This window comes from Aquarana catesbeiana, linkage group LG03 (assembly GCF_042186555.1).
Source record: "Aquarana catesbeiana isolate 2022-GZ linkage group LG03, ASM4218655v1, whole genome shotgun sequence".
Taxonomy (NCBI): Eukaryota; Metazoa; Chordata; class Amphibia; order Anura; family Ranidae; genus Aquarana; species Aquarana catesbeiana.
In genome coordinates, this window is record NC_133326.1 from 730,646,860 (window position 1) to 730,662,965 (window position 16,106).

Below are 16,106 nucleotides of genomic sequence, written 5' to 3' on the forward strand. Positions count from 1 at the left end.
TTCCTCTGGGAACTGTTATCCTTTAAGAATGTTGTTATATAATTTTGCTAAATTTGGTGGTAATAATTGTTGATATTGTTTACAATAGAATGAGGTGAAACCATCTGGGCCCGGGGCTGAGTTTTTTTTGAAGGGATTTTATTATATGATGTATTTCCTCCTCTGTGCATGGGGCGTTTAAAGCTTCTATTTGTGTTTGAGTTAGCTTTGGGAAAGGGATTTTCTCCAACCAGGACATTGCTGTGGGCGCGATCGATGAGTTAGGGGCTGAAAGTAGGTCAGAGTAGAATTTTTTTAAAGATAGATAATATTTCTTGTGGATGAGTGACTAGTTGGTTTGAGTTATTTTTAAGTTTATATACATGGGTGGGTTTTATAGATTGGTTAAGCTTGCGAGCAAACATTGAAGAATATGCATTACTTGACAGGAGAAATTTTGCTTTTGACCATCGAAGGGACTTTTCTGCTTTATATGTGAGTAATGAGTCTAATTCATTACGTTTTTGGGATATTAATGAATATATGTTTGGGTCGTTCGTGTTGGTATGAATTTTGTATAGGTTGTGAAGATCTTTAGTAAGGGTATGGATTTTTTCCCATTTTAGTTTATTGCATCTTGCTGCTCTTTTGATGAGGAGGCCTCTAAGAACAGCCTTATGTTCTATCCATAATGAAGTTGGGGAGATCCCTGGGGTGGAATTTAGATTGAAATAGTCTTTTATTTCTAAAGCGATCTCCTGGTTGTGTATGGGGTCTGTTAGAATTGATTCGTTAATTCTCCACGAATATGGAGTAGAAGTGAGGCCTATAAATTGAGTATTAAACGTTGTGATTTGATGGTCTGACCAAGCACACGGGTGTATTGAGGCATCATGGGAGTTGGCAAGGATTATTGGAGTGCAAAAGATGTAATCGATACATGAGTATGAATCGTGTGGGTGAGAGTAATAGGTATAGTCACGAGCACCTAAATTCAATGATCTCCACGTATCGATTAGTTGTAGACTATTTATGGTTGTTTTTGAGAAAGTTTTAGAATTTTGATTTTGTTTGCTGCGGTCTAAGTTAAGTTGGTAGGCCGAGTTAAAATCACCACCTAAAATAATATGTGGTGAGTGGTATTGTTGTAGTATATTAAAGAAATTTGTGAAAAAAGTAGTTTGTGAATCATTTGGTGCATATACATTAGCAATCGTTAGTTCTCTACTGGATAACATTTCTTTTATGATGATGTACCTACTATCTTGATCTTTATAAACCTGTTGAACCTCCAATGGAAAAGAATGGTGGATAAAAATTGCCACACCTTTAGTTTTGGAGGTGGATGTGGTATAAAAGGATTGATTAAAAGCTTTATGGAAATATGTGGGGTGTCCGTCTTTCATGAAATGTGTTTCTTGTAACAATAATACTTTGGCATTTAGTTTTTTATATTGTAAGAATGCTTTTTTTTTTCCTCTTGTGTGGTGAATTAAATCCTTGGACATTGTGAGATAAGATTGTTATAGTCATGTGGTTGGAAACAAATTTGGGGGCTCATCAGGAAGTAATAAGATTTGATAAAATAAGGGAAACATGGTGTATAATTGATCAATTGTGATAGGGATAGATACTGTAAAATAGGCGTACAAGGATTTAATCCAGTGAATAATCTTTACAATCAAGTGCATCTTGAGGCATAACAAAAAAATTGTACCATCATTTTTCTGTATAGTGTCTAAGAGTAACATAACATTAATTAAGAGTAAACCAAATTTGTAGTGAACAAACTGTATGGGGTTGGAAAGAGAGTCATTTTCCAACCGACCGAGAAAGTTAAATCGAACCCTAGAATTTAAACTTTGAGTCTTTGAGTATATGAGACAAAATTTTTGTGTCTAACAAGAGATAACATTAATAAGAACATAAAAAGATATATGAATAATCTTTTAGAAAAAATAGAAAACATTTCTCTAGTGAGAAAATATGTAGAGACTGAGAGGGGGGTCAATCATGTCGGCATAGGCGGGACGCCACCTCCAATGTCATAGAAAAGTATAACTGTGCAGCTTATGTCTAGTATTCTAGAGCTTAAAGACGGTGTAATTGTATCTATTATTGATACCTGAGGGAAAGGGAGCTAAGGAAGAGAAAAAAAAAAAACAAACTAGGAATAGATCCAAAAGTCTAGTGATGTTGAAGAACACACACATATAGATCAAACTTTAGATTCATTGTACTGTTGTATACTAATACGTAATGAATAGTATGCAATAATACTACCATACCAGAGAATGAAGCATGTAATAGTAGTATTAACTGTTATACCCAATAGGTATATTGATCTACTGAAGGTCAGGCCAAATTGTTGAATAGTATAAGAGATGCAAACCATGTTGCTGCATGGGCACATGTCTAGTGAGGTTTGTGAGAAGCATACCTGTAAAAGAGCAAAAAGTGACTATGGTCTGGTTCTTTTAATTGGTATGTCTTTCCAGTATATGACACAAGATGGCAGTGTTGTGGTATGGTATAACATATAACAAAACTGCATTGAGATTATTAAAAGCCTGTGTGAAGAAAGATATTTAAGGCATGTAGTGCCATGTAGCGACAGTAGATGTCAGTGTAGTGCCATTATTCAGATAAGCTTAGAAAGTCCATCTGAATATATTTGCCTTATTATGAAGACATATATTGAATTAATACAGAATTACCATTAGTTACTCATAGATGTATGTGATTGCAAGGCCTTAATAATTAGTAAGGGTGAGTAGGCACATACCAGTTATGTACTAAACTGTAAATAATACTGAAATATATTAACCGGTTCAATACCGGGCCTTTTCACCCCCCTTCCTTCCCAGACCAATTTTTAGTTTTCAGCGCTGTCGCAATTTAAACGACAATTGCGCGGTCGTGCGACGTTGTACCCAAACAAAATTGACGTCCTTTTTTCCCCATAAATAGAGCTTTCTTTTGGTGGTATTTGATCACCTCTGCGGTTTTTATTTTTTGCGCTATAAACAAAAGAAGAGCGACAATTTTGAAAAAACACAATATTTTTTACTTTTTGCTATAATAAATATCCCAATTTAAAAAAAAAAAAAATGTTTTCCTCAGTTTCGGCCGATACGTATTCTTCTACATATTTTTGGTAAAAAAAATCGCAATAAGCGTATATTGATTGGTTTGCGCAAAAGTTATAGCGTCTATAAAATACAGGATAGATTTATGGCATTTTTTTAAAAAAAAAATATTTATTTTTTTTTTTTACTAATAATAGCGGCGATCACGATTTTTTTTTCGTGACTGCGACATTATGGCGGACACATCGGACACTTTTGACACATTTTTGGGACCATTCACATTTATACAGCGATCAATGCTATAAAATTGCATTGATTACTGTGTAAATGTGACAGGCAGTGAAGGGGTTAACCACTAGGGGGCGGGGAGGAGTTAATGTGTTTCCTAGGGAATGCTTCTAACTGTAGGGGGAGGGGATGCACAAGGGGAGGAGACCGATCGGTGTTCTGCTGTTCTGGGAACACAGATCGCTCTCCTCTGAGCTGACAGGCTGTGGATCTGTGTGTTTACACACACATACACGGTCCGGCCCGGTTAACGGGCAATCGCGGGTGCCCGGCTGTCATCACGGCCGCCGGGCACACGCACCGGGTCCCGAGCAACGCGGCGCGCGCGCCCCCTAGGCGGCCTGGAACCCGAGGCCGTCATATGACGTCCACCCAGGGTGGGAGATCCCATCTGTGGACGTCATTTGCCTATAGGCGGGTAGGGAAGTGGTTAAAAAAAAAAAAAGAAATTTAAGTAAATTTGAATAAAATTAAATAAAATAAAATAATATGGAGTTTGCAAAAATACATAAAAATGCATGTATCAAAATTCCCACTTCTGCATAAATATAGTAGCAGATGCTCAATGACTTATAATAAGCAGTGTATTGAGGAAGTAGAAAAAAAACTCAAAAAACTCCAGAAAAAAAAAAAATATATAAAAATAAAATAAAAATATAAAATAATAAAAATAAAAAATTTAAAATAATTGTCTTCCTGTTAAAGCTTTATGAGAGAAAGAAAAGGGGAACTAAAAAGTTTTAGTAGCTCTTCTCTAGCTCCATTGAGCGGGATCGTGTCTGTATCTGCGTCTGTTTCCATGTGAAGCCGGGGTGTTCCAGATAGGCGCTGGGCTGTTTGTAGAGGGAGTACGTGGGAGGTTGCTGGGGTTTAGAAGACCTCATTTTATCAGGATGTCTTGACCTTCGGTGATGTTGGTGGCTATGTAGGTGGTACCATTATGAGGAATTATTAGCTTGAAGGGGAAACCCCATCTGTAGCGGATCCTTGCTGTAGAGAGAACTGAGGTGATTTCTTTCATTTTTCTGCATCTATCAAGCGTTGCCTGCGAGATGTCCGGATAGATCTGTAGCTGGACTCCATCTAACGTGATGTTTCTGATGCTCCGTGCGGCACGCATTATTTCTTCTTTAATTAGGAAGTCTTTCATACAAAGTACAATATCTCTGGGGGGTTTATCAGGCGGAGGTTTAGCTCTAAGTGCACAATGTATGCGGTCACATTTGAAGGATTCAGGGTTTTGCTCTGGTAATAGAGACTGGAATAATTTTGTGGAGTATGTGATTAAATCTGTGACAGATTCTGGGGCTCCTCTTATTCTAAGATTATTCCTTCTGTTTCTATTGTCCATATCCTCCACATGCGCCTGCAACTGGGAAAAAGCTGATGCAAGAGATTCATGTTTTCTGGAGAGATCATTATAAGCAATTGATAGTTCATCATGCTTATTCTCTAGCAGGTCAGTATGTGTTCCTATTGCTGCAATTTCCTGGGATAAGGTACAAGTGGATTTTTGTATTTCTGTTTGGAATTTAGTGAGCAGTTTAGAGTATAAAGCTTCTAAGCTGTTGTCCAAATCTGATTTAGATAAGGGTGAGTACTCACTGCTTTTTGAAGATCCTGTGTCTGTCTGTTGTAGTTCTTTAGCAGGGGGATGGGCGGCAGATGATGTAGGCAGGGTGCCAGCGCCATATTTAGCCACGCTTTTTTCCTATGATCTGAGCAGATAGTGAGTGACAGAGTTCTGTTGGCTCTTTCGTCTCTTTTTCCGAGAATTCGGCATGCACAGATGATAGTCCGCGGGGTATCTTACTTTCAGGCTGTTTTTATGAGTTTATGGCCCCGTTTAAGTGGCTTTAAGCCCTGAAGGCACCGGAGCTCTGATTAGAAGCGGCCGCTCCGTCCCATGCCGCGCATGCGCCGAGAGCCAGAAATCTTGCTTGTTTGTAGGTGACCAAATACTTATTTTCCACCATAGTTTGCAAATAAATTCTTTCAAAAATTACAGGCCTCTATCATCTTTTTGAGTGGGAGAACTTGCACAATTGGTGGCTGACTAAATACTTTTTTGTCCCACTGTAGTGCCTGGGGGGTCCCTTTAATGTGCCTGTAAGGAAAAAAGCAAAACAAGTCAATTCACATTTAAATTGACTTGTGGTTGCAATTTCCAGCACCTGGCAAAAAAACTGAAACAAAAAAAAAATGGTGTGGGGTCCCCCCCAGTTCATAGCAGACCCTTATCCGAGCATGCAGCCTGGCAGATCAGGAAAGGGGTGGGGAGGGAGAATGCTCGCTCAATAACTGTCAAGCTGTCTCTTTATTTTTATTACTTTTTGACACATAGGGGGGACGGGATCTGGGGGGCCCCCTCGTTAAAGGGGGGCTTCAAGATTCTGATATGCCTCCTTCCAGCATACCCCCACAAACACCGGCCAGATTTGTGGGGATTAGACCCTTGTCCATCAACATTGGGATAAGGTGCTTTGGGGGGGCGCTTTGGGGCAGAGTCCATCCCCATGTTGAGGGCATGTGGCCTGGTATGGTTCAGGAGGGGGGAAGCTCACTCATCCCCCCTTTCCTGACCTGCTAGGCTGCATGCTTGGATGAGGGCCTTGTATGGACTGGGAGGGACCCCATGCCATTTTTTTAAATTTTTTTCTTGCTGGCAATTTTCTTTTCTTTATTCAGCTGTCAGCGGTGGAAATCCATTGACAGCTGATGACTCATCGGTTGTTAGGTACGCCACGGCCGGCTTCTTGACCCCGCTCCCTAACAAACAGCTTATACTGAGCCCTGATTGGGCACAAAATGCACTTTTTTCACTTTCCACTCTCTTTCCACTCTCTTCTTTGCAACATTGAGACACTTTATGTTTTTTATCTAGTATAGCACATTATTAGCAAAGCACCACATCTATCTTCTATTGTTTCCTATGTATACATGTGGGGACACACTGTGCCGATGTGAGCAGCCGCTGGAACACTTTTATCAACCATAATCAGTGGCGGCTGGTGATCCATTTTAGGGGGGGCGCGGCAAAACTGCCCAATACCCCCGGTTTGGTAGGTTGGTCACACACCCGACCGCCGTCACTCAATCATTAGCCCACCAGCCCCCCCCCGCACTTACCCCATCCAGGCTGGGTGCAGCACTTCCTCCTCGTTGGCTTTCCCTGCGTCTTCTCCTCCTCGGCTTAATGGCGGCTTCCCCTGCGTCTTCTCCTCCTCCTTGGTGACCAATACGTTCTCCTTTCCTTTCGGCCAATTGGGACTTCCTGATTGGCATGGAGGAGAATCAGGAAGACCATATTGAATATTATTTCGCTATTGTCACACAACTGGGTGGGCTCACTGCGCTCCCGAGCCCACCCTTTTTTGAAGCCAATTAGAGCTTCAGGCTTTAATCACGTGCTTCTAAAAAAAAAAAAAACATTGGAATCCATGCGTCCAGTGCCCTGAATGTAGATTAGGGGGATGGACACATGGATTAGGGGGGCAGTGCCCCTTATGGATGGGCCGCCACTGACCACAATACTATAAAGAGGGAGCACTTTGGGATTATTTCACTTTATATTGAGGAAGAACAAGGTTGCTAAAAACTGCACAGTTGCTGATATCATCCATGTTATATTGTGATGGTGGATTGATTTTTAAGTAAACAAATTTCCATTATTTTTGGATAAGGCATCCTCTTCTTTTTAGACTCGGTTCACATTACCGTGACTTGGGATCCGACTTGTAAGACCCCAAGACATGTGAAATCCCATGTTAGTCAATGAGAGCGATCTCCTAATTAGTACCACTGTAGTCACTCCAACTTTAGAGAAGGTTCCTGTACTACTTCAAGGCGACTTCTATCCCACTTGTGTCCATAGACTTTAACCTCTTGCCGACCGTATACCGCGGTATATACAGCGGCAAGGCGGCTCTCCTGTGCAGATTCACTCACCTGTACATGATTCTGCACTTCCGGGTCTGGGGTGCGCATGCGCGCCTCCAGCGACCCACTCCCGATGTGATTGGACGCAGCGGGAGCCAATCAGTGGGTCAGGCAGACCCAATGTTCGCTGGGAGCCGACGATCATTCCCAAGAGAGACAGAACAGTCATCTGCCTATGTAAGAAGGGGAGGTAGAGATCCTGTGTTTCTGCTAAGCAGGAACATGGATCTCTGCCTTCCTACAGTTAAACCACCTCCCCCACAGTTAGTAAGCACTCCCTAGGAACACATTTAACCCTTTGATCACCCTTGATGTTAACCCCTTCCCAGCCAGTGTCATTAGTACAGTGACAGTGCACCGATCACTGTATTATTGTCACTGGTTCCCAAAAAGTGTCAGTTTCCAATTTGTCCACTGCAATGTTGCAGTCCCACTCTTATTATCTCTGCCATTACTAATAAAAAATAATGAAAATTCTATAAATCTATCCCATAGTTGCCAACCGCAATATATATTTATACGTTATGGATGAAGCTATTAGCCATAACCCCCGTGTTTTTGTTTTCAGCCGGCTGGCTTTCTGAAAATGGTTCGAACAGCTCATTTGCTGCTGGATCTCTTTCAGAAACGGCAGGACTAGACATCCCCCCCACACACCCCGCCACTCACTGGTGTTTCTCGTGCTTATCATTTTTACTCGCGTGCATGAGAAATTATCTAACAGTGTGGCCAGCTGGTCACAGAGGTGAATAGAGACCAGATCATCTCTGATCACCTCTATGATCTTGGAGGACCGGAGCGACATGATGACGTCACTTCCAGTCTAGGGGGTTAGTAAATTATATATTTTGTATTTGATCTTCTTTTTTAAAAGTAAAGGAGAGATTTGGGTTCTTTTTGACCCCCAGATCTCTCCATATAGAGGACCCAGTATTTGGAATCATGGACAGATCTGCCGCGAATCTGCCGTGATTTGACAGCGCTGATGTGTGAATGACAAAACGCGGAACTCAAATCACGGTGCGGGTCTGCTGTGATTATCGCACGATAAAACGTGCTGCAATCGTGGCAACCCACATCACGGGACACATGTCGCCCAAAAATAGTTCAGGAGCTACTTTGGGGTGACGTGCATCCCGCGATGCAGGTTGCCACGATTGCAGCACATTTTATCATGCGACAATAGCAGCAGATCCACACCGCGATTTGAGGTGTCGTTCAAATGAATGGCATCTCAAATGCGAGGTCTGTGTTTTGTCATTCACACATCAGCGCTGTCAGATCGCGGGCAGATCTGCCTGCAATTCAAAGTGCTATAGTGTGAATGCAGCCTGATGGGTACTGATAGGTGGCACTGATGGGCAATGATAGGTGGCACGAATAGGCGGCACTGATGGGTACTAAAAGGCAGCACTGATGCATTAAGGTGAAAACAACTTCTGTCACTCAGCATCCCCCCAGCCCCCGTTTTACTCACCTGAGCCTGTTCATTCCCACGGTGGATACGCGCTCTACCTCTCTGCCCGTTGTCTCGGGTCTTGATTGAATAGATTGATAGCAGCGCAGCCACTGGCTCCCGCTGCTGTCAATCAAATCCAATGATGCGGGCGCTTTGGCTGCGGGGCCGAGTCCGGCATTCTGTGTCTATGGATGCAAAACGCTGGATTCAGGAGCGAACCCGGCAGTAGCCCCCTCGAAGAGCTCTTTTTCTAGGGGGTTTCCAGATGCCTGGAGGAGCGCTGCCGGGGGACCCCAGAAGACAAGGTTTGGGGCCACTCTGTGCAAAATGAACTGCACAGTGGAGGTAAGTATGATATGTTTGTTATTATAAAAAAACAAGGGTTTAGTAACCCTTTAATGCTAACCTTCTTTCCAGGGAAAAAAACACTCTAAGGTTGAAACTGTGGTCCCTATATTCCAAATGCAACATAACTATGTAGCTTAAATGGTGTCTATGGAATGATTCAGTTATTTATTCAATCTCTATGTGAAATATACTGCATATATTTTTTTTCTGGAAAAATGCACGTGTTCTGTACTTTATAAAATGCGGACAAGAAAAATAAAATAGCAATACTGTCTGTGCAATATGTACAATATTCATTCTTTCCTTTTAAAGTGGAAAAAATAAACTGTTTTTTTTGTTCTTTGTCCCAAAATCTGCATGAGATTAATTTAATCAAAGGAGGCTTTCCGGAAATATATCATTACACATGCAGTATCTGCCATATTTCTTCCAATTCTACAATATAAAATGACTTAATTCAATTCTAATTCTTATTTTCAGGTAAAAAAAGTGCCCCCCCCCCATATTCAATTGAGGAATACTAAAACACGCTTACGTGATGGGCAGAGGATCTCTGTAAAATTTCTGCCTCTTGTCTATGACATAGTCCAATGCAATTCCTTTTTTTGGGTAAAAAAAGTGTCTCATGTCTCTCTCTTTCTACAGAAGCCCGCTACAAAGGATTACAGGATGTGCAGCATGTCTCTGACCTAGCAAACTAACTTTTATTTCTGGGTAAAAATGTCTCATCTCTCGATATTCAAATGCATCTTACTAGAAGGCTTATATGATGTGCAGTGTGTCTCTGTAGGATTTCTGCCGTTTGATTTTGATTTAATCCAATGCATTTTTTATTTCTGGATAAAAAATGCCTCATTTCTCCTTCTTCAAAAAAGGCCTACCACCAAGGCTTACAGGATGTTCATCATGTCCCCATAATACTTCTTATTTATGTCTTTAATATAATCAGTGTAATATTTATTTATTGCTAAAAAAACCTCCTTGTTTCACTCCCTCTTCAAATTAGACCCACTTAAAAGATTTACATGATTTGCAGCATGTCTCTGCAATATTTCAGCATAATCACTGTAATTTTTATTTTATATATTTTTTTAAAAACTTGCCTTGTCTCTCCATCTTACATTGCTGCCAATCAAGCTGCTTACATACTCTCCAGCCACTGTGTTATTTGTCTGACTATTGTCTCTAAAATACGGCTGTGTCATTTTTATTTCTTCATAACAATTGCCTCATCTATGGAACGTGTAACTCTATCTATTGAGGTGTATTGTACACTCTGTGATGACATTTGATTAAGGTCTGCAGACAATACAGTGTGGTACTGCATTAAATGAATACCACGTGCTGTGCTATGAAACATGTTTTGCCACTCTTTGGAAATTGTTGCAAAGTATTTAGCATTATTTTATTTAGAAATGTAATTGTATTCTATGCATTAAGATAAAGAGCCTTCCGTGTGCAGCAGCCCCCCTCATCTCCCCTAATATTTACCTGAGGTCCCTCTAGATCCAGCAATGTTGCAGGAGTGTCTCACCCATCCAGAACTCCCCTCCTCATTGGCTAAGACAGCAGTGCAGTGCCATTGGCTCCTGCTACTGTCAATTAAAGTCAGTCAGCCAATGAGGAGAGAAAGGGGGCGGGACTGGGCTTCGGCTCCATATCTGAATGGACACAGGAAGCTATAGCTTGGCTCGGGTGCCCCCATAGCAAGCTGCTCTCTGTGGGGGCACTCAACGGTAGGGAGGGGCCAGGAGCAATGATGAGGGACTCCGAGAAGAGGAGGATTCGGGATGCTCTGTGCAAAACCATTACACAGAGCAGGTAAGTATAACACCAACACTTCACATCTACAACTGAGAAAAACTTTATTCACATTAACATCTTTCCAAATTCCTCCTTCATCACCGGGACACAGCTAGTGATTATAAGATACACTATCATGATACATTATATTAGGATCCATTATAAAAGTGACAACATAGAATTCTATTTGTGATCCATTCTATGGGGACACATTATATTGGGGACACATTCCAGTTCTAGTAATCATGCATTATTATAGTGATATCATTATATTAGTGATAAATCCCATTATTTCTTTCATTAGTAAATCTCGGGATAATTTCTTCATATGTTTCCTCTGAGATTTTTCCATCGATTTTCATCTCTATCTATTTATTTGTAGTTCTATTATTTATTTATATTTCTTCACACAATAAAATAATCAATGTAACTATACACAGTGCTCATGTACTGGGAGGAGCCATTAGAACAAATGCCCCGCCCATTCTATAGGTGACCCAAGAGCCATACACACCCACTTATACTTTCCTTTGTTGTCCCTCTATCTAAATCCTCACTAAGTCCCCATTTTCCTGGGTATTGAGGGGTCATGTGATGTTCTCCCAACATGCAGTGATCAGACCTGAGCGACCAATTGCAGGACTTACATACTGTCACATGATGGAGGGGTGACATCATCAGTCCTGTGTAAGCTCCGACATAACCCACTGTGTATATTACAGAGGTGAGGACTCAGGGATCTGACATGGATTGATGGGGGCTATGAAAGGGGATAGAAGTGGGTCTGGGGGAGGGGCTGTGACTGCCTTAAATGAGCATGTAGCATTTAGTGCGATTTTACCGCATTTTTTTGCCACAATTTGTGTTTTACATTTTTCTACCCAACAACAAATTTTCCAAGATAAAAAGAGCTTAAAAAAAACGCAAAACACAAAGCGCGGCAAGAACGGTAAACGCGGTAAAATCGCATGTTCAAAACACAAAAAGCACTGAAAAAACACTTTAAAGCAACAGGCATAGATGTGAATTGAGCCTAAAAAATTCCCCTGACACTCTTCAAAAATGCAGAGGCACAAAAATGCATTGATGTGAACGTGTTCCATAGGGATCCATGTTAAAAAAAATGAAAAAAATGCATTGGCCTGAATGGAGCCTTCGACACAAAAAGGTTTTTGCTTTTTTATGGTTCAATAGGCTTCAATGGAGAATCTGCAGAAAAGCATGTAGTGCATTTTTACAGCGTTTTTACTGCAATTTTGCCGCAATTTGCATTTTGAAATCTGCTCAAACAGCAAATTATCTAAAAAAAATAAAAAGAAAAAAAAACACGTGGAAAGCACAGCGAAATGGAAGGCTGAAACGCAACCTGCATAGGTGTGAATGGAGCCTAATGCCCCCTACAGACGATTGGAAATTCCGCCAGCAAAAATCGTATGTGAGCTTTTGGTCAGAAATTCCGACCGTGTGTATGCTCCATCGGACTTATGCTGGCGGAATCCCCACCAGCAAAAGATTGAGAGCAGGTTCTCTATTTTCCCGTTGCAAAAAGTTTCTATCGGAAATTCAGTTTGTATGCAATTCGGACGCGCAAAAAACGACACATGCTCGGAAACATTGACCTTAATTCTCTCGGCTCGTCGTTTTTTCTGCCGGAAATTCTGATCGTGTGAATAGAGCATTAGGCTGGGATGAGACTTGTGGGATGCGGGAACCAGTGCGATTCCTGTGCGGGTTCCCTCATCACACCTCAATCACCGGACGTTCACACTGACATCTGAGAACCGCTGCGGGGGGTCAATGGAAAGTTAAAGACACCCCCAGATCGCTTCACAGATCGCAGTGCAAACGCTGAAATGGCGCAGGAATCGGATTGTATAGATGTGACACCCAATGTGATCCGATTCCAGTGAGGACCAAAAAAGGGTCCGGCACCATTTTGGTGTGAATGTGATTTCAGTCACACAGTTTGTACGGCTGAATTCACATCACACAGACATGACATGTGATCTACACAGCAATGTGATCCCAGACTTAGAGAGATTTCCTCTCACTTCCTGTCCTGGTGACAACAATACAAGGAGTGAGAGAAATCTGTACAGGGACACAGACATATAAAAATCTGACAGGGGCTCTAAACCTTCCCCTTCCTTACTATACTAAACATATCATTCTTATTTCAGTCGGTGTTCCTGTTGGAGAGTTCCCTCATTTCCTGTCTAGATAAATGTTGTCACCGGGACAGGAAGTGAGGGGAAATCTCTGTAATGGAGCTCCGGATAGAAGAAAAAAGCTGACAGGGGATCTAATCCTGACCCACTCTGCCTAAAAAACAGTCTTGACTCTCTGATCACTTTTTTTTCTTCCAGTAATAAATCTCTAGATGACGTCTTCATAGATTTCCTCTACGATTGTACCATTTATTTCCATCTCTTTGTAGTATAGATTGTATGGAGGGGGGGGGAAGAGAGGAGAGGTGACCCCATCCTATCCCATCACAGCGACCCCACCTCCCTCTATGTTTGATCATGGCTGCCCCCCCACAGAAGGACCACATGTGGGGGAGGGGTAGGAAGGAGGAGGAGGGGGAGGAGCAGAGAGGGGGAGGGGCAGGGGGAGGAGATGGCTGATGTCACATACTGTGACAAAACACAGAAAGTATTATGTCAGATTGTCATGGAAGATAAAACTTGCAGGAAGCCCCACCCACTGCGGAGTTCTCACATCTCCCGCCTCCCCCCACATATCTTTATACCACCTCTCCATACACCTAACACAGCATGGAGGGGCTCAGTGAAGGTGGTGGTGAAGGTGTGGAGATGTCGGATCGGGTCACACAGATCATAAAAGGAGATCCGCCCAGCCTCATAATCCAGATATATCCTGACTCTGTTACTTGAGGGACTGGTGGGTAAGAGGGACCATTTACTGTCATGTGCCACTGAATACTCATCATCATCATCATCCTTGTTCAATACCCAGGACTTCTTATTATTTCCAATCACTGACTCTCCCCCTCTCCTCTCTATACTGGGGTAACACATCCCGACTCTCCATATATCTGATCCCCCGACATCCACTTCCCAGTAATGTCTCCCTGAGGAGAAACTCTGACTGCTCATCACCTGAAAAGAACAATCCTGAAATCTCTCTGGTGTTTCTGGGTGATTCTGGTTCCTATCTGACTTGGATACAGTTTTCCTGTCTTCTGATATCTGTAGATTATTATTAGCTGTGTTTCCATCCAGTAATATGTCTGCAGCTCCCTGTATATAGTATACATATACCTCTGTTATTATATCAGATAAACCTGTGTGTAAGACCCCCGCCACATCCAGACCCCCTCCATCATGGAGGAGCTTCTCATGTCTCTCTCTGTCCTCATTATCTCCATCCTCAGTATCACACAAGTCACCTGTGTCTGATTCCTGTAAGACAGTCAGTGGATCCGTCATGTTACACAGCTCCTCAATGTGACGCAACTTCCTGGACAGCTCCTCCTTCTTTATTTCCAGATCCCGGATGGAGATGGAGATCTGCTCTGCCCTCCTGGAGATGTTCCTCAGGATTCTCTTTTCCAGGTTTTCCAGACGTCTCCTGAGATCTCTAAACAAGACAGTGACTCTCTCGGTGTCACCAGCTGCTTCTTCTTCTACTTTCCTCCTGTGTTCCTGCAGACTCTGGACTCTTTCCTCCGTCTCCTCTCTCTTTGTCAGAAGATTCTGCAGAACATTCCTCAGTGTCTCCTTCTTCTTCTCAGAAGCCTCATCCAGTGTCTCCACCTGGTGTCCCCGATGTTCTCCAGCCAAACTGCAGGACACGCAGATACAGGCGTTATCTTTGGTGCAAAAATACTTCAAAACTTCCTTATGGATGGAGCATTTCCTGCTCTCCATGGACAAGGTGGGGTCACATAAGATGTGTTCTGGGGACTTTTTGTGGACTCTTAGGTGTTTATCACACAGAGAAACCTCACAGTGTAGACAGGATCTAACAGCAGGTACAGGAGAGTCCCCACAGTAAGTACAGAAGACCCCGGACTCCTCCCGATCTGGGTGAGCAGACAGGAAAGTCTCTGCTATGTTACGTAGTGTTATGTTCCTGTGCAGTGCAGGACGACTCCTGAACCTTTTTCTGCATACAGGGCAGAAGAAATCTCCAGACCCCCCCTGTGTATCCAGCACATGATCAATACAGACCCAGCAGAAGTTATGTCCACATATCAGCATTGCAGGATCGGTATAAATGTTCAGACAGACGGAACATTTCAGCTCAGCTCTCAGATCACCAGACGCCATTGCTGACAGGGGAGGAGAAATGAAACTGAGAGTCTCTGACACCGGAGAGGAATGTGGATGGGGGAGGGGTGACATCCTCCTACACAGGGTGAGGCTGGATGAATATTATAGGACACGGAGATCAGAGTACAGAAGGGAGAAGATTAGTTTTGCAGTAGTAATGATAATTATACCTCCCAACATTAGAAGAGAGAAAGAGGGAAAGACGGGATGTGGAGAAGACATGCGGAGCACTAAGTACAATGACATGAAAAGTGGAGATGACTACATCATGATGAAAAGGAAATTGGTTATATAACCACTTGACCTCCAGAAGATTTACCCCCTTCATGATCAGGTAATTTTTTGCGATACAACACTGCGTTACTTTAACTCATAATTGCGCGGTCATGCAACATTGTACATAAATTACATTTATATAATAGAGCTTTCTTCTGGTGGTATCTGATCACCACTGCATTTTTTTTGAGCTATAAAAAAATAAATAAACAACAATTTTGGAAAAAATATATTTTTAGTTTCTAATCATTTTTATTAGAATTTTTGCATACCATACAGGAAGTTGCATACATTTCTAATGAAGTAAGAAAAGTTACACAGAAAGTATCTTACATTTATGAACATCACTTATAAGCCGAACTGAGTGTTATAGTTGCAAAACTGTCACTACCAAATTAACTCACTGCAGCTATATGGGGCTCAGTGATGTCCTGTAGTCAAGCTTAACTCAGTAGTGTAGCAAACTTCTCTGTTCAAAGCAAAGTAATAAAAGGAAAAAAAAAAAATTTCGATGTATTAATATAAAGAAACCAATGAACAAAGTATGAACAGTCCTGTATGTCAGAGAGCTATACCGGTGCTCAAGGATCAGAGGATAACCCCATGAGGGTAATATTACAGTTAAGG

At 42.0% G+C, this 16,106-nt stretch overlaps 1 protein-coding gene across 1 annotated transcript; it reads right to left on the minus strand.

The window, feature by feature from the left end:
- Positions 1 to 11,001: 11,001 nt before the first annotated feature.
- On the minus strand, positions 11,002 to 15,287 carry LOC141133809 (E3 ubiquitin-protein ligase TRIM39-like). The gene has a single exon (XM_073623367.1). It carries the CDS (start codon positions 15,273 to 15,275, stop codon positions 13,623 to 13,625), a length of 1,653 nt encoding a protein of 550 aa, XP_073479468.1. The 5' UTR covers positions 15,276 to 15,287; the 3' UTR covers positions 11,002 to 13,622.
- Between the last annotated feature and the right edge of the window lie 819 nt (positions 15,288 to 16,106).